Source organism: Phoca vitulina, unplaced genomic scaffold (genome assembly GCF_004348235.1).
Source record: "Phoca vitulina isolate PV1807 unplaced genomic scaffold, GSC_HSeal_1.0 scaffold10, whole genome shotgun sequence".
NCBI classification, from domain to species: domain Eukaryota; kingdom Metazoa; phylum Chordata; class Mammalia; order Carnivora; family Phocidae; genus Phoca; species Phoca vitulina.
This window is the reverse complement of record NW_022589713.1, coordinates 6701619-6725542: the sequence shown is the minus strand read 5'-3', so window position 1 is coordinate 6725542 and position 23924 is coordinate 6701619. Positions and strand designations below refer to the sequence as shown.

General features: G+C 34.8%; 1 protein-coding gene across 1 annotated transcript; it reads left to right on the top strand.

The window, feature by feature from the left end:
• Positions 1–15021: 15021 nt before the first annotated feature.
• SUCNR1 (succinate receptor 1) lies at positions 15022–15984 on the top strand (the record flags this gene model as incomplete). The annotated part of the gene is given in 1 exon segment (XM_032409157.1): positions 15022–15984. A coding segment is annotated over 1 exon segment (963 nt), but the record flags the coding sequence as incomplete, so codon positions are not given.
• Positions 15985–23924: the final 7940 nt, after the last annotated feature.

The following is a 23924-nucleotide window of genomic DNA, read 5'->3' as shown; positions in this document are numbered from 1 at the left end:
TCCAAGAAATTTTTATTTCATGACTCCAAGGGGAAAATGAGGCAAAGGTGAGGAAGAAAATGTCACAATATTGTTTTTGTTTCAAATTAGGTATTCTCCTAAAAATAAGGCAAGGGACTCCTTGAAGTCACTCTTGTGCTCCCTAATGCACCTAGGAGAGGTTTTGCCACAGGCTGGTGGTTAAAACGCACACTAGATGGAAAAGTAATCTTGGACTATGTATGTCTATACACACTTATATATAATAATATGTGTATATATAATTGTATAATAAATAGTATGTATATAAAATTTGCTATACACATTTGCCATATATATCTATTTATTAAATATATATATTTAAGTGCCAGTCATGATGGCAAAGGTAAAGATTTATGGAGTCGTATGCTGGCAAATGTTTAACCACTATCTCTTTGAAAAGTGGGTGTTGAGGGGAGGATGGTGCCTATTTAAAGGCTTTGCCAATTTCCATGGTGTAAATATTCCCCTATGTCCAGTTCAAATTACTACCCTGACCTCCAATAGCTTAAAAAAATTGCCAGAAATGTAACAATAGGGTCTTAGGAGCTGGTATGAGTGGGATCCAGCACACCATTGACTATGTATGTCTGTATCTGTTTATATATGTAGGTAGTTAGAATGAAAGGTATTTATTTAGGTAACAGTGTTTTCTGAATTTCCTAGGAAGTGATATTTTTGTGTCACATTACTCTAGACATTCCCATTCTAAATCGCCATTGGCTTTCTGTGACCTGTGTCACAATATAATGAATCAAATTATAATTGCATCAACCATGGATAGTTTATCAGTGTTCTTAAGTAGTTGGATACAATATATTGGACACAATTGATCTTCGGGCAAGAACACATAAATTATTTTTTAAAATTTAATTGAAAATAAAATAAAAATTTTAACTGACATATACATCTATAGTATACATACATATTTGGTTGGAAAATGGAAGAAATCTAAGGTTTCATTATGTGAAAGAAACTACTATTTTGTTGATACAAGAAGTTTTATTATTTAAAATACAACAACTATTCTCATTTCTGCTTAGCATTATCTTCAAAAACTCACTTTCTAACTCACATTCCTATTTTCCTTTCAAATGACCTTTGGCAAGAATAACCTTTGTAATTAAAAGTGAAAAACAAAAAAGAAAAATCAGTTTACTATATTTGAACTTTCTAATGTCCAGAATAATTTTTGTGTTATGCTTGGCACATCTTTTACGCTTTTTGAAGTACCTTTGAGACAGATTTAAAACATAATGTGAGGGGTTAAAAATTACTCAATCTGAGCGCTGAAGTTCTTCCAAGTAATTGAAGTCATTTCAGTTATCACTGACGGTCCAGCTGACTTTTGTGTAAGAACATTTGTAGGGGCCAATCAAGGCACTCTTGTTCTAATAGTGAAGCGGCCACTACACGTAACTATAACAGGGAAATAGAAGAACATATACATTAACAGTGTGAATTATTTCTGTTATCTTAAAGAAAAAATTATTAACTTACGTTGTTTAATTTAAATTACTGTGTTAGGGGACCCCTGCTTCCAGGAAGCTGGAACAAATATAGCTTTTCCTAACTCTCCTTGTTAAGTGCAACTAAAAACATAAGACTCTGAAAGAGGGAGAGAAGGCAGACCAGCTAGAAAATTTGGTCTCCAAAGAATAACACTGGGGTGACTTCTCTTATTGTTTTGTTTTGTTTTGCCTCATATATACCAGATTTGGAGCTCAAGAAGCACAACCCAAAAACGCCAGGGGCATAGACAGAAAAAAGAGTTCCAAAAGCCTGCCCCTTCTAACAAAAGAGATAGAAAAAAAAGGCAGCCTAGCAAGATAGAAACCTTTTAGACAAAAAACACTGATCAAACCAAACACCAGAGAAAAAAACCGGTACACTACCACCCACTCCAGCAAAGGCTGAGTGAGGAGTCTAGAATTCTGCCCTTGCCAGGCTGTAAGGGTAGAATTCTGCCCTTACAGGTACCTAGCCACCGCAAACTCTCCTACAGGGAGCCAGGACTTTCATCCCCATTGGGCATTAACATGGCACCTTCCTCACAGCTATTCCAGATGGGGGTGTCAGAGGAGACCTAGTGGAGGGTCAGGACGGCCCCGTGGCCATCACCACGGCCCCGTGGCAAGGAGCCACCCACAACAACGTCAGCAGAAGCCTCATAGGGAACAACCACACAAAATGCTGATGAAGATATGGAAAAACTTGAATCACTCATTTGTTGCTAGTGAAAGGGTAAAATGGCAAAGCTAGGATGGAAAACTGTTTAGCAATTTCCTAAAAATCTAAACACGCAACTACCACATAACCCAGCAATTTTATCCCTGGGCATTCATCCTAGAGTAATGAAAACTTATATTTACACCAAAATCTGTACACAGATGTTCATAGCAGCCTTATTCCTAATAGCTCAAAACTGGAAACAACCCAGAGATCTTCCAACAGTTGAATCATTAAACCACGGTACATGCATACAATAGAATACTACTCAGCAATAACAAGGAACACACTATAGATACACACAACAATGTGGATGATTCTCCAGAGACTTCTATTGAATGAAAAAAAATCAATCCCAGAAGTTTACATCCCACATGATTCCATTTACATAACATTTTTGAAATGACAGAATTATAGAAAAAGAGAATAGAGTAGTGCTTACTAATGTTTAAGGAAGTGGAAGTGGGCAGAAAGTGAGGATGGTTATTAGAGGGCAACATGGGGGATCCTTGTGGTGCTAGAAATGCTTTGTATCGATGTTAATGTCCTGGTTATGATATTGTACTAGAGTTTTATAAGATTTTACCATGGGGGGGAAACTGGGTAAAGAATATATGAGATCCCTCTGTATTACCTCTTATAATAGCATGTGTCTCTACAATCTCTTAAATAAAATTTTTAAGTATTGCACTGTGTCTGAACCAGAAAGTGTGAAATGCAAATACTCTTACACAAATTCAAACATATTTGTCGGCAGTATTCATATTACTTGCTTTAGTGTCCTGACTGTGGTGGAGACTCTTATTGGCTCATGTTAACCTTTCATCTGCACATATAGTGTTCTCCTGCCCTTCTTTCATGCCACACAATCGACTCTTTGTTCTTTTTCCTTTATTTCTCAGCTTAATAGTACAGGTTTCTTTCTAGAAAATATAATTTTATTATTTTTTAATTTCCCTAGAGTTAAACATAATAAAATTTCATCTGCAAATTTAGAACTTTGTATTGCTGCATACCTATAAATAAACTTTAAAAATTATGATTGGCAAGTATTTCCAATTTTGTAAAAGCATAAAATGCAAACTAAAATTAACAGAAACATATCAATTCTGGCAAAATCTTTCCCATCTGTGTAAACAAAACTAGATAGTTATAAATTTAATTGAGGTAACAGACTGTCTTAACTAAAATAAATATGCAAAAGACCCAGTTAAGAGAAAGGTAAATCAGATTCCTTAAATTTTGCTAATTTTTATCATCAGCAGTGAATTTATTGCTTGTTGTTGGTAAAGTACTAGTTCTTCCCATTAATTCCTGTTCTTTGACCTTGGCATGCATGTATCTATGCTTCCAAACATTCCGCTATGTCAGCACAGTCTTTGATGTCCTGGATTCTCAGGGGATTTTCCCCCATTTCTATGATTTATTTTCTTCTTCATTCTCTTCTTGAGTTCTAGAATTATTTTTCCTGCATTCCCTCCTCCCACAGATTATCTAAGAGGCTGGGATTTCATTTCTCTAGGGAACAATATTTGGAAACTTTTTGTCCCTTGTTCTGTATACATAATTCTTTCTGCTATTTAAAAGGAGGCTTATATAATAACCAAAGGTAGACAACGCCCTTGCATTACTCACAAATGCACACATTGCAAAAATGAATTGTAAAAATTTCAAGCCCTATATATTGACACATAGTCTGGATTACTTTAAGTTGAAATTGACACCCCATAAACCTTGAATAAGATTATAAAGGTCATACAAAGAATAATCACTGAAACAACAATGCACTTATTTAGAAGCTGACATTTTTCAAAAAGTAGGTGAAGCAGTTTATAATAATTTTCAGACATAATAAAACCAATAAAACCAGAATAAACAAATCTAGCTAATGCATCCACTGTGGCCAAACTCACAACCAGGAGTTTTCTAGAAACCTGGACAATAAGGAAACATGAAAGGGCAGGAAATGTTAGGAAAAAAAATCTACCATATGATCCAACTATTCCATTGCCAGGTATTTATCCAAAGAATATGAAAACACTAATTCAAAAGTATATATGTACCCCTATGCTCATTGCAGCATTATTTACAATAGCCAAGATATGGAAACACCTAAGTGCCCATCAATAGATGGATTGATAAAGAAGATGTGGTCTATATATTCAATGGAATACTACTCAGCCACTTGTGACAACATGGGTGGATTTGAGAGTATTATGTTATGGGAAATAAGTCATACAGAGAAAGACAAACTGTATTATCTTACTTATGTGTGTAATCTAAAAAACAAATGAACAAATAAAATAACACAAAAATAAACTCATAGGTACAAAGAACAGATTGGTGGTTACCAGAGGAGAAGGTGGTGGTGATGGGCAAAATGGGTGAAGGGGATCCACTGAATGGTGATGGATGATAACTAGACTTATGGTGGTGATCACTTTGTAGTGTATACAAACATCAAATTATAATGTTGTACGCCTGAAAGTTATATAATGCTATATACCAATTTTACCTCAATAAAAACAATAAATACAAAAGAAAAAAAAACAAATTCTCAGTTGGTACTAGATTTTTAAGAGGAAGTTAGCAGGTGGTAGAACCAGGTAATTTATATTTAAATGAGAACTCCTATATTCCAACCAAGATGTACCATGAATGATATCTTTAATCTGTAAGGAGTTGCTGGAACATTCTGTTAAAAAAATTTTTCTAAGCATAAGTTTGGGTACAGAAGAAGCAATAGCATGATTGACAAATAATGTTTACCATGAACTCAAGCATGGAGAGAGGTAGCCCTTATATCTCTTATTTACCATTTACAACTCAGCCCACCAATTTGCTTCATCTATGAGAAAATCAAAGCCCAGATAATGATGTAAATTTTTAAGATCACATATTAAATATTTGACTTAGCCAATCAAGAAAAGGAGAGATTTTCAGGGATTATGGAAGTGCTAGATCATTAATAAGAGACAATGTTAGGCACTAATCTGGGGATGGATCAGAGAGTGGTTTTCTCCTCTTCCAACAGAGAGCCACAGGGAGTCCGCACTGAGAGATGATAGATAGATAGATATCACTCTTTCTTCCCTCAACATGGATCTTGGCATCTCTGTTGTGCATAAAACATGCCTCCATGTTCCCAGATTCAGCCTTCTCCATCCATCCATGTCCTTCCAAACCACTGAGCCTGACGCCCTTGTGCTCAGGATGAGGCAGCTCTACACAATGGTTTCTAAGCACTTCTCCTGACCTAATAGCTCATACTAGGAGTTCTGACCAGCAATAATAACTCTTTTACTTGTGTTTTAATTGAAGTATAATGAACATAAAGTGTAATGTTAATGTTAGTTTCAGGTTTGCGATATAATGATTCAATAATTTTATACATTACTCAGTGCTCCTCTAGAGAAGTGGGCTCTTCTTTTAAATAATGTAAGTGTTGTTGGGTTTTAAACATGAAAAAATACTACTTATAAACACATAAATAATATGTACAGGATGGGGGATATTTTTAAAAGGCAGTGTTTGAAATATTTTCTTAACTTTTTATGTTGTTTAATTGCAATTGTCAGAACTACTACAGCCTGAAAATTCTTCATTACATTACATATATTCCAATATTGGCCTAACAGTGAAATCAAATTGTATTAGTTTTGCAGTATAGTAAGTCAGAACAAAACATACTTCAAAATTAATAATTGCATCAATGAGTATGTTGCAGAGGTAAAGATACTAAAACAGGAGAATTACACCACTAAATGTTTTATTAGTGGGGCAGGCAATTTCCTTAATTTAACCTATAATGCACTCACAAAGCACTTAGCTCTCTTAATGAACATATTTCCCATACTCTAGAGAATTTTGAAAACCTCCCGATTCAATGATTAAAGTGCTCAGTGAGATCCAAGCAAACTGACTTCTTATTCCTTATTCCAAAGGTAAATGACAAACTAGAGCAAACGAGGAACGTGAGATGGGGAATGGTTAATTAGTACCCAATTGCAAGTGCTTATATGTACATCAAAACAATTAACTAGCTGTTTTTTTGTTTTGTTTTGTTTTCATATAATGCAAAATATTCCAAGAATCAAGCAAATTTATACAAAATACAATAAATGTGACTGGAAAAGACTGAGTTGTTGAATAGTCAATTAACAAATGAATAAATTATTTCAATATTTCAGGCAAGTTCTCTTCTTTTAATCAGAAAGGTTATGCCTTAGTGACTGTTAAGAAGGAAAATTGTCTCCATATTTCACACATATGTTTAAATTTCATATCAAAGAAACAAGACAACATTATTTTTGTTGGGAAACACCTGTGATTAAGTTTACCATATATCATTAAAAAATCATTTAGCTGTTGGAATCTGAATATAAACTGAAAATTAAAAGGTGACTTTGCTGTGTTTCTAGATTAACTATTAATAGTTCAAAGAATTTAGAGCTTTTTCAGCTGTCGCCAGATACTTTTAACAAGTAACATATTTTAATTCAGCAGAAAACAAGTTCTTTGAATTATGCCCAAAAATAATAAACATGTCACATTCTTCTCAATTGCATGATAAAAGAAAAAATGCTGGCAACATTGTTGTACAAATCTGCGTTACTAATGTGACTCTTACATGACAAGGATTTTTATGTAAAGAGGAAACAGATTGCTTTGCTTCAGCTTGCATGCCTATCTTGAATGGACAACTTTCCTTGGTAAAGCAAATTTGGTCAATAAATTTGTTTCTAGAATTTGCAAGCTGGAAGAGTTTAGAGGCAATGCACATATACTCTCTATTATGTTTTCTGTCTTGCTGTTCTCTTAGTTTATTATGTAAAACCATAATTGGACAGGAAAATAATCAGGTAGCCCTGGGTATGCCCATCCAATATAGCAACACCAAAATATCTTCCTCAATAATTTTTTTGATTCGTTTCAACCTCTCTGGAGCTGCAATATTAATAGTAAGGTAATAATATTTTTACCACCCCTACAGGATTAGAAGTTCCTTGAATTGAATTAATTGTCTTTTTATTTCCCTGCTTGTGATTCCTTGAAGATCCCTGTGACCCTTAGACCAGGTTGTTTTCCACACAGACTTGTTTATGCTGTTGAAAGAAGTGCATCTTCCAAACATGCTCAAAGATGTCACTAGTAGAACCTTCCTGTAAACACTTTGCTTACTCATTTTCAACATTTCTGGTTTCTTATCTAAAATGCTCTATTCTATTTAGATGGCAGATAATTAAATTTGATAACCAGTAAATATAATAACCAATAATTAAACTTAGTGTTAGTTTTAAACTTACTTTTATTAGGCCAAAACACATGAAAGTGCCATATTTAGAGTCAAAAATGTCCAACAATAGTCATTTTATGTTTTGACCTCATATTTCCTTCTTTACCATGAGAGGGACAAAATAAAATCAGAGACTTGGTCAGGAATCAAACAAATAAGACTTCAAATTATAACCCAGATGCTTATGAGCTACGTGATTGTGGATAATTATTTAAACTTTGTTCCTCCTCAGTTTTTTCATCTGAAAATTAGGGGTGTTAACAGTCTACACTGCATTGAATCCTAGTAAATATTAAAGGAACAAATGCACACACAGTGTTGTTACAGAGTGAGTGCTCAGAAAATGTTAGACTGATTACGAACATTGGATTTAATTAATATTTTGATTGTCCTTCCCACCCTTTTATTTTTCCTCTTGAATTTCCTGATGAGTGCTCCTGGTTTACCTGAACTCCTCTTGCATTCCTGGCCCATAGCATTTTCACAAAATATCTCATTTGTACAACGGACATTATGAGGTTTATGGGGTAAGAATTATTATTCCCCTTTTCCAAATGAGGAAACCGAATTATGTTGCCTTTTCAAAGACCACACAGAGAGTAAAAGGCAAGGCCAGATTAGAATTCTTTTTTTTTTTTTAAACCGTGCTGGCTTTTATAGGGTCATTTTAAATGGACATTCCTGGGCAGCAAATATTCTAACACTGATGACATTGGATTGACATGATCATTTTGAAGAGGTCTCCTCCTCATTTGTTATAAACTTCTAGAACAGTCAGCATTTATGTAGCAATTAATATATACCCATACTATATATTAGATGTATAGACTGTGTGCTTCTACTACATACATAACAACTCCATAAGACTGGCACTTTTATTATCCCTCCTTCACAGACAAGAAAACTGAGCAGTAGTAAGCCATGAAGCTAAGATTTGAAAGGGGGTCGTTTGCCTCCAGGGCATCTGCTCTTAACCAGTATGCGGTATTACCTCTTAGATAGTAAATTATACTGCAAACTTGACTGCCTTTAAAATTTTCATTGCTCCTCAAGCAGTAAGTTTCAACATGTCACCTTATTTCGAACAAAACAAAACCCCAAAACCAAAAACTTTGCCCTGTTGAAATTTTATATGCTGACTAGAAATGATTTTCTAGATATGTACTCTCACAGGCGAGACTGCTCCATAATTTGCAGAGCCCAGTGCAAAATGAAAATACAGGGCCCCTTGTTAAAAGGTTATGAAAAATTTCAGTTGGAATGTGACAGTAGAGCATTAAATCAAGTGTGTGGTCCTTTACAGTGTCAGGTCCTGTGTGGCTAAAAGGTAGCACATTCATTACAGGAGTCCCGCTCACAGAGCCTATAACCCTGACTCTGGCCTTGACTCTCTTCAGTTACCTCCTGTAGACCTGCGTAAAGACTCATAATAGGAATAGAATAGAAGTACTGGAGACCTTTTATTAAGTCCATCCCAGAGTCACTCTAGCTTCTCCATTAAAAGCATCCTGAGGCAATGGGATCTGCAATGAAGTAAGACATGGGAGGGAAGTAAGGCGACCAGGCCACAAGTCTGATCACTTGTATTATGAGAAAGGAGAAGTAGAGACCACTTTTCATCTTAGAAGTCCAGAGTCAGGATGTGGAGAGATGAAAGAGGAAGTTCTGGGGAACTTACACCACCCCACAAAGGGAATAGCACTTGGCTTTCATCAGAATGGTGCAGGAACTTATGAAATATATTCATATGCCTTGGTTGCCTGGAGGCAAGCCATATTAAGTTATGGTTAAATTAATAAGCCTGGCACTGGTCATCCAAATTCTTTGCTTTTTGCCCTTTCAAAATTACAGACAAAAATGATGTTTTTAGTCTTTTTTTCCTTTTAAAGGTAGAAAATAGCTGCATTTCTGAAAAATGGTTTTCATTAATTCTCGAACTTTGATTCAATCTGTGGTGTACATTAAAGGTATTGTCATTCATTTTTGTAGGCAAACAAGAATCAGAGCAGGTGGTTTTAGAATCAAAATATATAATATATAGGTTTAGACTCAGGTCCCTCTTCTTACAGATTCTGTGATCTGTAATTAACCTCTCTGAGCCTCTGTGTTTTCATCCATAAAATGGAAAATTTTAAAAAATAACAACCTTGGAGAGTTTTTGTAAGCATTCAGTACACAAAGGTGCTTAGTGCAATACCTAGAATATCATAAGAACCCAGCAATTGACGAGACATTGTTTGACATAAATACACATGCATTTCACATATAAATACATTTATATTTCATGCATGTGTATACTCTTTAGTATGTAATACATATGTGCATATACATAAAATATATTTTTTCAAGTTTCTAAGTTTTGGGCTCTCATATATTGGAGAAGGGGAAATGTTTGGCTAGAAGAACGGGCTGTAATACAGAGTTTCTCTTGGAGCTTCTGCCTGTCACTGCTAACTCAACATTCAACTTTACGGCATTCAAATGAAATGACTACTGCCTGCACAGCAAGGGACTTTCTCAGCATAAACCCAATGCTTCAAATCAAGCTGACCGAGTGTTTACTTGAATATGAATCTAATACAATCCTCAGAAAAAGCCAGGTGTGCTTCCTGTCTGAAATCGTGGTGATGTGCTTTCAGGTGCTCTGCCAGGCATTGACTGGGATGTAATGAATTGCCATGTACTGAGGTTATCTTGCTTAGACACCACCTCTCTCCCTAATCCCTAGCCATCTGATGTGTCTTTTTTATGTGTCTCTTGACTTTAATCACAGAAAATAAAATGGGAACTACCTGAAGCTCTAGCGTCCCTTTTGCTGGAACACGGACAGAGGATATACCCAGACTTGCTTTCAAAATTTGTTTTACAGCTCCCTCAAAATTGTTGATAACAGCTGCTTAGTTATATGCCCAATGTAGAATTCACTAAAATTGTCAAATTTGAAAAATAAGGCAAAAGCAGAAAAAAGCAGAAGCAATTGTATTTCCAATATAAACTATGCTAACTTTAAATATGCGAATCAACACGAAAATAACGAATGCTTCTCAGTTGTTTTGACAGTGAATGATTTCAACAGTAGTCTTTACAAACTCTATTTGTGAAATGTGTAATTTGTTTGTGTCTTGACTTCACGGGAAGTGCCCCTTGAACTGTACTTGGAAGTTTGACTGAATAAATTATTAACCCTCTTTGCATGATATGCAAATTAGACTTCACTACATCCAGGGGCACAGCATTGGGTTAGAAGCTGTATCAAGTTGCTGGCAAATAATTTCTGTCAAGGGATCAGGGCCTTCCAACGGAATGGTAAGTTATAATGCAACTCATGTCACCCAGGTATACAAAGTAATGCCGGGCTTCCCATTAGGGGTTTCTTTTAAAAGTGGCCTATGAGCAGTTAAGGTTTTAAGTAATGGGCAAATGAACTGTCTAAACTGTCATTCATAACATGTAGAACAACAAAAGAAACTGAAGGGAAGTCATAATTTTTTCTCCTACATTTATTTTTTATTAAATGTCATGTCTTTTGTAATTGCCAAATACTAAATTTATTTTACTTAAAGAGGTTTATCACATTTGCTAAATGTGACAACATATTGGTAACATATTTCAACAAAAAGAGTAATCAGGTTTATTTAAATGTAACTACTTACAGAAAAAAATTTAAATGTTTAGAAAAAAATGTGTGAGAGGGAATCTCAAGGCATTCTAAAAATTAAATTTAGCATTCATGTTTGTAAAAATTACCGTTATGTTGGTAAAAATTACAATTGTTCAAGAGTATAATTCACTAAGGAAAAATGAGAAATTGCAAAAACATTGCTAATACCTTCCAGAACTTTTTATAATTGGTGAGTTATTTTTTTAATTCATAAACATATAATTTGATACCTTACTATCACTTTTTAATACCTTGACTTATAATGTAAATTCAGGAAATATATTAAAAATGAAGTTATCAATATTAAATGATTGTACTTTTCTGTATGAATATATATTTGTTCACTCAAATTGTTTATTAATGAAAATAGCAATTAGCTAAAAAAAATACTCATATTGCCATGTAAATTTGCCTTAAAGAATCAGTCAAGGATTAAAATGCACAAATGATCTTTGTTTAATTGTGATAATTATAAGAAAAAACAATTTAAAAGCTAATAAGCTATCATATGTATTTATAAATTTAAGCTTCAAAACTATACATTTTTAAAGGGCTGAATAGAACAACAGTGAAAGAAACATTATTCCAAATTAAAAATGCATACTACTGATCTGCTTATGTGAGTAAATTCAATATTGCTTGTAATTTAATAATTCAACCGGTTTAGATATATGTTTGGATATATAATTAAAGATTTCACTTTAATTACGATAGCTAAAAAAACGGTTAAAAATAACTCATCCAACACCGCTATAACCTATTTATCATGATTTCTGTTTCCTAGAAATTAAAAATACAACCACTAGAAAATGGAAGAGAGAGTATTAATTTTTCATGAGGAATTTCCCTTCAATTGAGGAATTCCCTTAAAGGATCAGCTTATCTCATCAATTTGCAGAATTGTAACGGCCACACTAAAAACCACACTCAACTACAAATATCATCTAATTTGGACTCTAATACCCAGAAAATTATGGGTCTTGGTGAGGTTGAAAATGGCCGGCAAATATGACAGCCTGACATTTATAAACCACAGTTTATTAATATTAAGGACTTAAGAAGATTATTTTAAGAATAAAATAAACTTATCAAAAAGCAGATTATAAAATATCATAAAGAGCATGATCTCATTATTTGTAAAAAATAAATTCAAATAAATATTAAACTATGAGTATATCCAAATATTAGGAGTAGTTGGCTTACAGACAACTTTCATTTCTTCTTTTTGCCTACTTGTATCTTCTTAGTGAGTGTAACAGAATAACATACATTTTTTTTTTTTTTTAAAGGTTAAAGCAACCTGAGAAGCAGGACAAAGGTGACTAGCCATTCATTTTCCTTATTCCAGTTCTGGTATTCTCTACCCCTATTACCTCCCTGAATCTCCAGTCCCAGTGGACAGCTCAAAGCAGAAGACTTCTGCATGGCTTTAGCATGGCCCCTGACTTGCCCGAGTGGTAGTTATTGGGAACCTGGCAGATGGAGTTACACATGTCTTCATGGCTCTCTTCTCCTGCCATGGCAGTCAAACCTTCCCGCTGCACAGAAGCTACTGACATGAGTCAGAGCACTTAAGAACTGCATCATCAGAAAAATAAGAGTGAGGACTAGAAAAAGAGGAAATTCAAAATGAAACAAATGAGTCTTAAGGAAGCTTTCTATTGTCTTAATATTCCACTGAGTTTGTGCACTTGCGTTTTGAGCAATCCCAAAATAATGATCTGAGCTCTGAGGAGCTCCAACATTGAAAGCTTGGGCAAACAGCCTACAAAGAGAGAAAGGAGGACTGTAAGGAGATTGCCATATCATAGAAGGCAAGGAAGAGAGTGCTTCCAGAAGTCTTAGAACTGAAAGCAGTGGGGGAGAGAGTGAAAAATAATAGTGAAAAATTACCACTGATCTATAAAAAAAGCCTATTTAAAAAAAAAAGACCATTAAACTTTTTGCTATATTTCTAGAAATCTCAGTATATCCAACACATGGTGATTTGGGGAAACAAATAGAAAATCCAAATAAACTGAAAGGAAAAAGGACACATTAAATATTATCTGGTGTCTCATCCCTAGTGATAAAACTCATACCTTGGTACATATCCTAGACTTTCTGATATTTATTAATTTCAGATATAAATTCCTAATTTTTAAATTAACCTTAATTAAAAAAAATTGATCCTGAAGATATATATGTAATTTTACCTTTGACAAATGTGTGTCTAAACAAAGCTACCTAACTACTACAATTGCCCATTTTGAATATTAGTCATATTATGTACAGTGTCAGATTTATAGTGAGATAGAGCAATGGGTTTATCTGACCTTAGAGGAAATATTTATAAAACTGTTTTCCAAACAGTCAAATGTTTATCTCCATCTCCATGCAACAAGCATTTACAGACCATCTCCTATCTGGCAGTCACTATGCCAGATGTAGAAGATAAACATGAATAAGATAAAGTTGCAAGAAATTCAAAGAAACTTAGTTTACGAGGAGAACATAAAATATACATAAAATGGTGGGTCAGAGAGTCTGTCTTGGGAAACCCACACTGAAACTGAAGTCGGAAAGGAGTGCAGACATAAGGGCAGTGTATGTGATGGGGTAAGGGTCACAGGGGGAAAAAGTCAGTGAGAAAGGATTCAGTGAACTGAGCATTGGGAAAGTTCTCTGTGCGTTCAACGAATAGGAAGAAGAGCAAGGAGGAGAGTCATGCTAGGTGAGGCTGAAGTGGCCTACAGGAGCCAAATCATGCATGCCTTAAGTACTCATTAAGGATTCGGACTTCATTACCTAGACAGTGGAAGGTCATTTAAGTGTTTTGGCTGAGGAGAGTTAATATGATCCGGATTTTGGTTGTAGTTTTCAAGATTGTCTGGCTTTCAGGTTGAAGGGAGATTGAAAGGGAGCCAGAGAAGACGTGAGGAGACCATAGAAGATAAAATACAGTCTAAGATAAAGATCATGGTGGCCTGGACTAGAATGGTCATGAAGGGGACGGACTTCAGAAATAGCCAGACACCACAGGCAAACAAGACTTGGTAGCTTATTTGTTATTGGAGATAAGCTACGGCTGACTTCAAGGACGTTGCTTAGATATACTATAAGCTTTCAGCAAATTGTGGCCACTTTCATTATCATTACTAAGATTTTAAGGCTCATATTTTAAATTTTAAAAAATCATGTTTTAAAACTGGAATTATATTCAAATTTAGTAAAATAACCATAATTCTTTGACAATATGGAAATAAAATAAAATCTATTAAAATAGCAAGACTGGAGTGATAAGAATCCCTGTGTCCTCTCCCAGGTTGTGTTCAATTAAATCTAACTCAGCAGACTTGGTTGAACACCTGGAGACAGAAAAAAGAATTAGATGCTCCACTCACTTCATTGCACCATTTCTTGGCCTCTTTGCTATTTGTCAAGTCCTCTATGTGTGTTTCCACCTCCGGGCCTTTGCACGTGCTTTCCTTTATGTTTGAGACATTTTTTTACCATTACGTGACATGCATTTATTTGTTTCCTGGTTCTAGCCAAGAAAGTATAAATTGTTTGAGATTAGGAACCTTGACTCGGTGCTGTTATCCCCAGTGCGTAGCATATAGTTCAAAGGTATTCAATAAATATTTGTTAAAGTAATATATTAGTGACATACCTGTATGTGAATATGTATGTATATGCACTCCTTCCCAATATAATCAACTTTTTATAGTTCAAGCTTTAAGAGTTTAAAAAAACAAGAGTTTTTTTAAATTATTATTATTATGTTCTGTGCAGTTTTGTCTTTAGTCATAGTCTAGTGTTTTAACCTTCTCTTTTTCTTCTTTAGGCGTGGAACACAACTTGCCCAAATTGGCTGGCGGCAGAGGCTGCCCTGGAAAAGTATTACCTTTCCATTTTTTATGGGATCGAGTTTGTTGTGGGAGTCCTTGGGAATAGCGCTGTTGTTTTTGGCTACCTCTTCTGTCTGAAGAACTGGAATAGCAGTAACGTTTATCTCTTTAACCTCTCTATCTCAGACTTGGCTTTTTTGTGCACACTTCCCATGCTGATTAGAAGTTATTCTCGTGGAAAGTGGATACATGGGGACATGCTCTGTATAACCAACCGATACGCGCTTCATGCCAATCTCTACACCAGCATTCTTTTTCTCACTTTTATCAGCATTGATCGATACCTGCTCATGAAGTATCCTTTCCGGGAACACTTTCTGCAAAAGAAGGAGTTCGCTGTTTTAATCTCTTTGGCTATTTGGGTTTTAGTAACCTTAGAGCTCCTGCCCATACTTCCTCTTATAAATCCTAGCTTAGCTGCCAATGGCACCGACTGTACTGATTATGCAAGTTCCGGGGACGCCCAAAACAGCCTCATTTACAGCATATGCCTGACCTTCTTGGGATTCCTCATCCCCCTTTTGGTGATGTGCTTCTTTTATTTCAAGATTGCTCTTTTTCTAAAGCAGAGGAGCAGGCAGTTCGGTACTGCTTTGCCCCTTGAAAAGCCTCTCACCTTAGTCATCATGGCCGTCGTGATCTTCTCCGTGCTTTTCACTCCCTACCACATCATGCGGAACGTGAGGATCGCTTCACGCCTGGAGACGTGGAAGGAGTACCAATGCGCTCAGGCAGCCATCAACTCCTTCTACATTTTGACGAGGCCTGTGGCCTTTCTGAACAGTACCATCAACCCTGTCTTCTATTTCCTTTTGGGAGACCACTTCAGGGAGATGTTGATGAGTAAACTGAGGCACCAATTCAAATCCCTTACATCCATTAGAAGATGAGGTCCTGGACTGATGTTTCCATGCAGGGAAAAGTGAGATGCTTGTGTAACAGATTATTTTATACGTGCCGCTGTAGGCCGATTACAGTTTGATTCAACTCACAGATGTAAATCAGGGAGGGATAGACCTGACACTGTTTTACAAACACGCTGCATCTGGAGTATGTGAAAAGAAGAAAATGGGAAGTATTTATTGGTTTCTTCACCCAAGAACTTAAAGGAGTTAGACTGGCATTGTCTAATGTTTGAGCATGGAAGTCCAAAACCCTGGGTGTTACAAGACTTTCTCAATCAGTGTAAAAGGAATAGCAGATAGATAAAGCATCAAATAGTCTGTATTTAATCACTGGTCAGATTGTAAAAAAAAAAAAAATTGTGTTGGCAACATTCTCTATGTTATTCTTATTTGTTTGAGCTTATAAATTAATGTGAAAACTAAGTAACAGATTAGGCATACACTATTAAAGACTGTTGTTAGAAATTGTGCTCTGGAACAAAATTTAAAGTAAACAGTAGCAACAAGGAAGAAAGCAACTTGTTGAGTTCAATGATGCCTATATGACATTTCTTTATATTGATCATGAATTGGGGTCAAGTTTTAACTGTAAGTCCTATTTTCTTGTATGGTTTTTAGTGCAATTAATCATATTAAATGGAACCTAAGGAGATGGTTCAACAAAGGGAGAGAGAAGTTTGAGCTTGTCTCTCAGGGAATTTAGGTGTAAATGATTGCTAGAAGAGAGACCATGGAGAGTTGCAAAAATCTCAGAGTTATAGAACACAAAGTGCCTATCAGAAAACCCAAAGCAAAACAAAACAAAACAAAACAAAGGTAAATGCTTTTGGACAACTTTATCTCAAAGACAGTGACTTATATCTGGTATGAGCTTTGTTTTCACAGAATATTACATAAGGCCATTGAAGGAAGTGTTCTAAACAAATGCACTTTATGAAATTGTAGAATATAAGGAATATTTATGTGCATATTAATATAGATTAACCGGATGCCACCACTCCACGCCACAAAACAAATATAGGAAAAAAATAAATGGATGCTACATTAGCTTTTTAAAGTCAAATAAATATCGCATAATTTGCTTGTAAGCAACAAAATATGTCCAAGGCCATGTAGCTATGCTCTTTTTCTTAAAGTCATTAGCTGTAACGTGAAGGATACAATAAGCATTATGAGTACAAAGAAATAAAATTCTATTGTCCTTCCCGTTCTGAGATAATCTGGTGTTATTATATTCTGACATTACAAAAACCTAAAATTCTCCCAGTTAATGTTTCAGTACTTGAAGCTGCTGAGATATTATAAAAACACATTACTCACAAAGGATTTATTTTCTTACTTATTATTAGGCTTCAAGATATTTTTTCATGCCTTGCCTTTACTGTCAATATTTTAAAATTTTCAATGTGATTTCATAACTGCCTGATAATAAGCTGAAAACAGAATCTCCTGAATTTCCTCATCAGAAAAGGCCACAAAAGGGCCTTAGGAAAGAAGTATTTGCTTATTTCTGCAAACTTAGAAACATATCATTTAATCATAATTTGTATTTCATGCATGGGTTTTAATTCGTAAAGATGGAATTCAATTTGCCTCACCCCTACCCAAAGGAATAGTGGATTCTTTTAAGTAGTAGAGTGAAATATTTTATGAAACCATAAACTCTCATATATATCTTGTAACCAAAATGTTAAGTAATTTCATAGCACATTTCTTAATCCTTTTCTTGCTCAAATCTATCATCTGGTAACTTAATCCTCAACAGACTAAAGAGACCTACACTAAAATTATATGAGCTATTCCATTTACTTTTTTTTACAGGTGATTGTGAGAATCATAAACAATAAATAATGGAAATCCTTTTTGGGTTTGTAATTTTTGAAGGGAATGATGTTGGGCTTTTGTATCTTTTCTTTTTAATTGGTTCCTTATTGTTTTTAGAATCATGTCTAACTATCTGGCCCAGCATTTTGCAATCTGAGCCCACCTACATTTTCATATGTTAGATCCCACCACCGTTGTCACAAACTAAACCCTCCAGCCAAAGGCAGCTACTTCATCTCATTATATGCAGACCTTTCTTCACTGTGTACAGCTGGATGCTCACCCCTGTCCCGTCATGCCCACAAATAAAAATTTTAAGGTCTTTTAAGGTCCATGTCATCTGTCACTCCTTAAAGCCTTCCTTTAGATCTTCTCCTCCACTAATAGTAGAGACCTCAGACTGCTTTTAAGTACTGTTTTAATGAAATGCATTATTTTTTGGCCTTATAATATTGTTGTTTAGGTTCAAGTCAACTCTAAGGTCTGTGAATAGAAGAACAACATCTAATTTTTCATTGCCCTTCTAGCACCCAGCAAGGTACATTTTAAATGGTTGTTTATTATGAATGAATGTCCTACAAACTAAATTTGAATTCAATGCTCCTTTTTAGTGTGCATAATTGAGCTACTTTCTGTCATCACTGCTTTTATAAGTACTGCTATTTTATATGAAGAATAGAGTGTGTAAACACAAACACGTATGCCAGACGCCATTGCCTTATTCCTTATATTTTCTTCCATACCTTTGAGCATAGCTTTAATTGATGCTTAAAATCTGTGTCTGCTAGTTCCAAACTTGGGCCATATCAAACTTGATCTCCATTGATTGCCTTTTATCTTAAGTATGGGCTACAATTTCCTGCTTTTTCATATCTAATAAATTTGGATTGTATTCTGGACATTTTGAATAATATATTGTAGAGTCTCTGGATTCTCTTATGTTCCATTGAAGAGTACAAATATTTTGTTTCATGGCTGAACTCAAACTCCAAACTCTGCAATCTCATTCCAGTTATTTTAGCCTTAACTGAGCTGCTTAGAATCTATCCAGCACATCCATCATTCAGAGGTTATCCAGACACTTGAGTAGAGTCAAGATGTGCAGTTCCCTTTCTATAACTCTCTCTTCTCCAAAATCCTTCCCTTTCATTTTCCAGTTGTTCAGTTCAACCTGAACTTGTCCTTTGCTTTCTCATGCCCGATAGGCTGTGGATTTCTTTCTGGATTTTAGCAGCCCTGCATGGCCTGATAAGGACCTGCACCCAGGCTAAAATTATTTTATTTTATTTTATTTTATTTTATTTTATTTTATTTTATTTTTTAAAGATTTTATTTATTTATTTGACAGAGAGAGACACAGCGAGAGAGGGAACACAAGCAGGGGGAGTGGGAGAGGGAGAAGCAGGCTTCCCGCCGAGCAGGGAGCCCGATGTGGGGCTCGATCCCAGGACCCTGGGATCATGACCTGAGCCGAAGGCAGACGCTTAACGACTGAGCCACCCAGGCGCCCCTAAAATTATTTTAAAATGTAGCTGGGAATGTCACCCAGTGCCTTTTACTTCTGCCACGTATTGATCCCCTTCCTGTGCCTTCTTTTGTTCACCCTTTAGTGTCTTTATGTAGCTGGTTGTTTATATGTTCCTGGAGTTTAGAGATATTCCTTGCAGGAAGTGTGGTTTGATAAGAGTTACTAGGCTATTACCAGAACAGAAAATTTTCTCCCTTAGAAGTTAATGAGCTTAACTATATAAGTCTATATCCTAAATGGTTTAAATTCCCACTCATAGATTCTAAATATTCTTAAGGGCTTACTTCATCTTGACCATCATTTGACTTTAGCCTCTGCATTTATTCATGCGTTCTCTTTTCCTTTGTACCAATTTTGGTTTTAAACCTAACCTCTGCAGTCATTTCCAACAAAAAAGTAAAAAACCAATAATTTTCCTGAAAGCAAATAGCATTCTCTGCCTATTGTCCTGCTTTTTTTGCCGGTCTCCATACCTTCCTCAGTCTAGGTCCTCACTCCATGCTTTGTGAAGAGTAATTTTGCCCCACTTGGAACCCTTGGTACTAAAAATATTGGAGTACACCATATTCCAGTACTCCAGTAACAAAGAATTCTTTTAAAACAAATGGGTACTTATTGCATGGAGCACTGGGTATTATACGCAAACAATGAATCATGGAACACTACATCAAAAACTAATGATGTACTATATGTTGGCTAACTGAACATAATAATAATAATAATAAAATTTTTTTAAAAAGAAGAAGTCCAAGTGATCACCGCAAATTTTAATCCACTAAGGTATTTAAAAATCAAAGCCATTTACAAACCATTATGGAGCATTATTTTCAATAACAAAACAATAATGTGGGGAAGGGAGATTTTTAATTTTTTCCTCCTAAAAATGTAGTTTTCTTCATTTGAAATTTGGCTTTTAAGACTGTGAAGAGTTTGAAATTAATTTAATGAAAGCTAATTTCAGCTCTTTCCATTCAAAGTGTACTAAGTTAAAATATATAAAAGTATGTGTTTTAAAGGTCTCCATTCAAGTTATTTGTAGCAAACTTTAAAATTGTTATCATAGGGGAGAGGATGAGGTTATTCATTCTTAATATCAGTTGCTGAAACAGGCTATCTCTGCTTGCATATATTATATTGTACCCACCTCCTGTTGTTTCAATGATCAAAAACTAAGTAGCAAATATTTGGTGTGTTAGAAAAACGACACATTCTACAAGAGTTCTAATGTGTACATTAGAAACTATTACCTCAATTTTTGCTTCAGTTTGTCTACAGCCAGGATAAAGACTCTTGCTTGGTAAACCATGGGGCAGGGCGGCATGCACTGTGTGTGTGTGTATGAAGGGTTCCACAGGGAAAGAACTCATCATCAGTGGAAACAGGTGAGTTCAGCCAATTCTTTTTTAGGACAAGGCCTTTGACATGAGAAATGGGTGATTCTGAGTGCAACACAATGTGGTTTACTTAGATTTTTTTTTTTTCCTAAGTCCCACATAGTCATGTCTGAGTTCTGTGGAGAAGAGAGGATTTAAGTTAATTGAAAAACAGTTGTTTCATTAAAATCTTTGTAAAACTTTGGGGCACAAGTAGCAGAGCTTTGTGAGCAACACCCTCCCAACACCCTCCCACCCCAAACTCCCACACACATTACCCAAAACCTCCATATAGTAGAAGGTAAAAAGAGAGAAAAAAGATTCTCCCAAATGTAAACTTGGAACATCAGGCTATTTTGAAACTTGAATAATAATATAACATCCATTGGCAATGATGGTGGTTTCCATTGGAACTTTTGATGCCAGATCTAAGTGGAAGTACTTATCAGGAGCAAAGTGGTTAGTAAGATCTGTGTTCAGCAATCCCAGCAGGATGCCATGAGAGAGAATCTGCCAGAAGAGGAGAAGGAAGCATGAGTATACTTATGAGCCTAAATGAAACATATCCCAGTGGCCTTACATAAATACACACCTGGGCAGGATTTAGACATGCTGAGTAGGTGGAGCATAAGCAAGACAAAGCACTGATATTCTGTGATCTATTCATGCTCCCAAATTGGTGGACCTGGAGGAAGTCTTGACATACATATAGAAATTTGTTATATAGAGAGATAAATACATACATATGTAATACATTTAACCAGAAAGTAAAGCTCATTATATCAATCATTCAACCATTTTGTTCCTATGTCATGTTTTCTCATTAAACTTTTGTCTATACCAGAGATTGATGAGACAAACTGAGATGTGCCACGGGTTCTAAATACATTCAAAATCGGGGCACCTGGGTGACTCATTCATATATAAGCAGATGCTTAACCGAATGAGCCACCCAGGCGCCCCACCTCAACTGTTATTTTCAAATTCAGTTCCAGTACACTCCAGTTTAGTCAGTTACAATTTGTAAATATCCCCAAAACTGTGCTCAGTTATCAATAAATATACATTTTTATACCTATATCACATATAGATTCAAGTAAGAGCCAAAGCATAATTTATTTTTAAGTCAGCATTATGTAAATGATTTCTTCTAGACAAAATACTCCTAACTCTAAATATTTTATTTTGTTAAAATACTGCATTATTTTTATAATTGTTTTCACTGACATTTAGGGAATAATGATACAGATTCAATGAGTTGGAAAGAACTATCACTTCTAAATGTCTAATAATTAGGAAAAGCACCATTCATAAAACCTCTGAGTTTTTTTCATCTCTGCTTTTTTGCATTTTTGGAAAGTACACTGAGCTTTTATAGAGTAATAAGGATGAAGCTCATAAAATGCTATCTACAAGGCTTATGTGAGCTTAAGGTACATTATAAGTTATAAATAACAGGTCTTAAAATTTAGATAAATAAAATGAAGAACTAAATAATTTCTATAACATATCATCAAACAAAAATGTGAAGTGATTGAGTGATCTTGGGAACAGAATGAAAAGAGTTTGTAATTTAGGCAGCAATTTGATAATGTAGAATATGGGTAAAAAACGGGGGATCAGAATTTTATTTTTTGTTTCATTCAATAATCGTGATATGCTTAAAAGATAAATGATCATTCATTTTACCAGATCACTGAATAATCACTAAATAGGTGATTGTGGATATATCTTGTTTATAGAATTGAAATGGTTTTACTGTGAAACATTAGTCACTTAAGATTTTAAGATTAACCAGAACTATTGAGGGATTATTATATATGATGTCTTAAAATAGTCTTCTTAGGGTAAGTGTAAATTACAGGATATGATTTTTTTAAATAATTTCACTTACTCATGTGGAATTTGAGGTGATAAATATGGAAACACTTTGCTGGCTACAAAGCCCTGAATGAATGTTTTTTTTTCCTTTGATTTTATCTTTCAGTCATGTACTTGTTGTTTTTCCTAGACATGAGTGGTATAATGCATACATTTGCAGAGAAAACTGACATCTGATATTTTTGATAGCTAGGAAATATTTCTGTTGTGGTACAGATAAATATATAATTAAAATATCTACATCTACATATAATAAAATTTCAAAGAGAGATCTAATTAAAATAATGTAAATAAAAGTGCTTCTTGAACTAAAAAAAAAGAGAAACATTAGTCATTTATACAAGCATGTATTACTCAAAGTTTCTCAGAAAGAATAAACATACTTGGTTTGTTGTCTCATCTTTCACAATTCAGAATTACTTCATTTTTAAGAAATTCTCCTTCCCTAAGATGCTATTCAAAACTATTTGTATATCTAAGAATGTCTAGCAAATTTTTGCTCACAATTCTATGATCTATAAATAATGATGAAAGCACATTGAGTATTTGTTTTCAATTATCCTGAAATTTTTAACTGTTTATTTTGGAGCAAAAAGTAAACTCGTAATAAATAAACAATAGTAAAATGAACTCTCAATGTCCCCATCACATAGCTTCAATATATATCAACGCATGGAAGACCTTGTTTTATCTGTACCTTCATCATTTATTGAAGTAAATGCCAGGCATCATATCATTTAATGCATAAATGTTTAATATTTATCTCTAAAAGATAAGAATTCATTTTTAAAATAATTATGTGGTAGAATGACTTATTGTTTTCATGTCTTCACTTCTCTTCTGTTGTAGGGTTATATGTTCTTGATCTTTCCATGCGACTTCGCTGTTCCTCCCCTCTGGACAAAGTTTATGTCCCTACCTGTGGATATTGAACTTGGTCATGAAAATAGTTTATAATATTAATGACATGACATGACACCAGCAGAGACTATGTAGGGCTGTATGATTAAGTTTGGCCTGTGTGCTCCTGCCATCTGCCATTAGAAGAACATGTAATCTAAGGGGACTAAGAAACTCATGCAACACAGGCTGAAGTGGAACCAGCAATACAATGCAAAAATTTGGGGGAGAGAGAAACACATACTTGTTGAGATTTGAGATTTAGATTTAATTATTGCATCTGAAATTTCCTAATATTTCTCCAATGTCATCATATATTAAATATCCAATTTTAAAATTTTTAATTCTATGAAAAATGTGATAGATATCATATAATGTATGATGTATATATATATTAAATGTATAATGTCCATGTATAT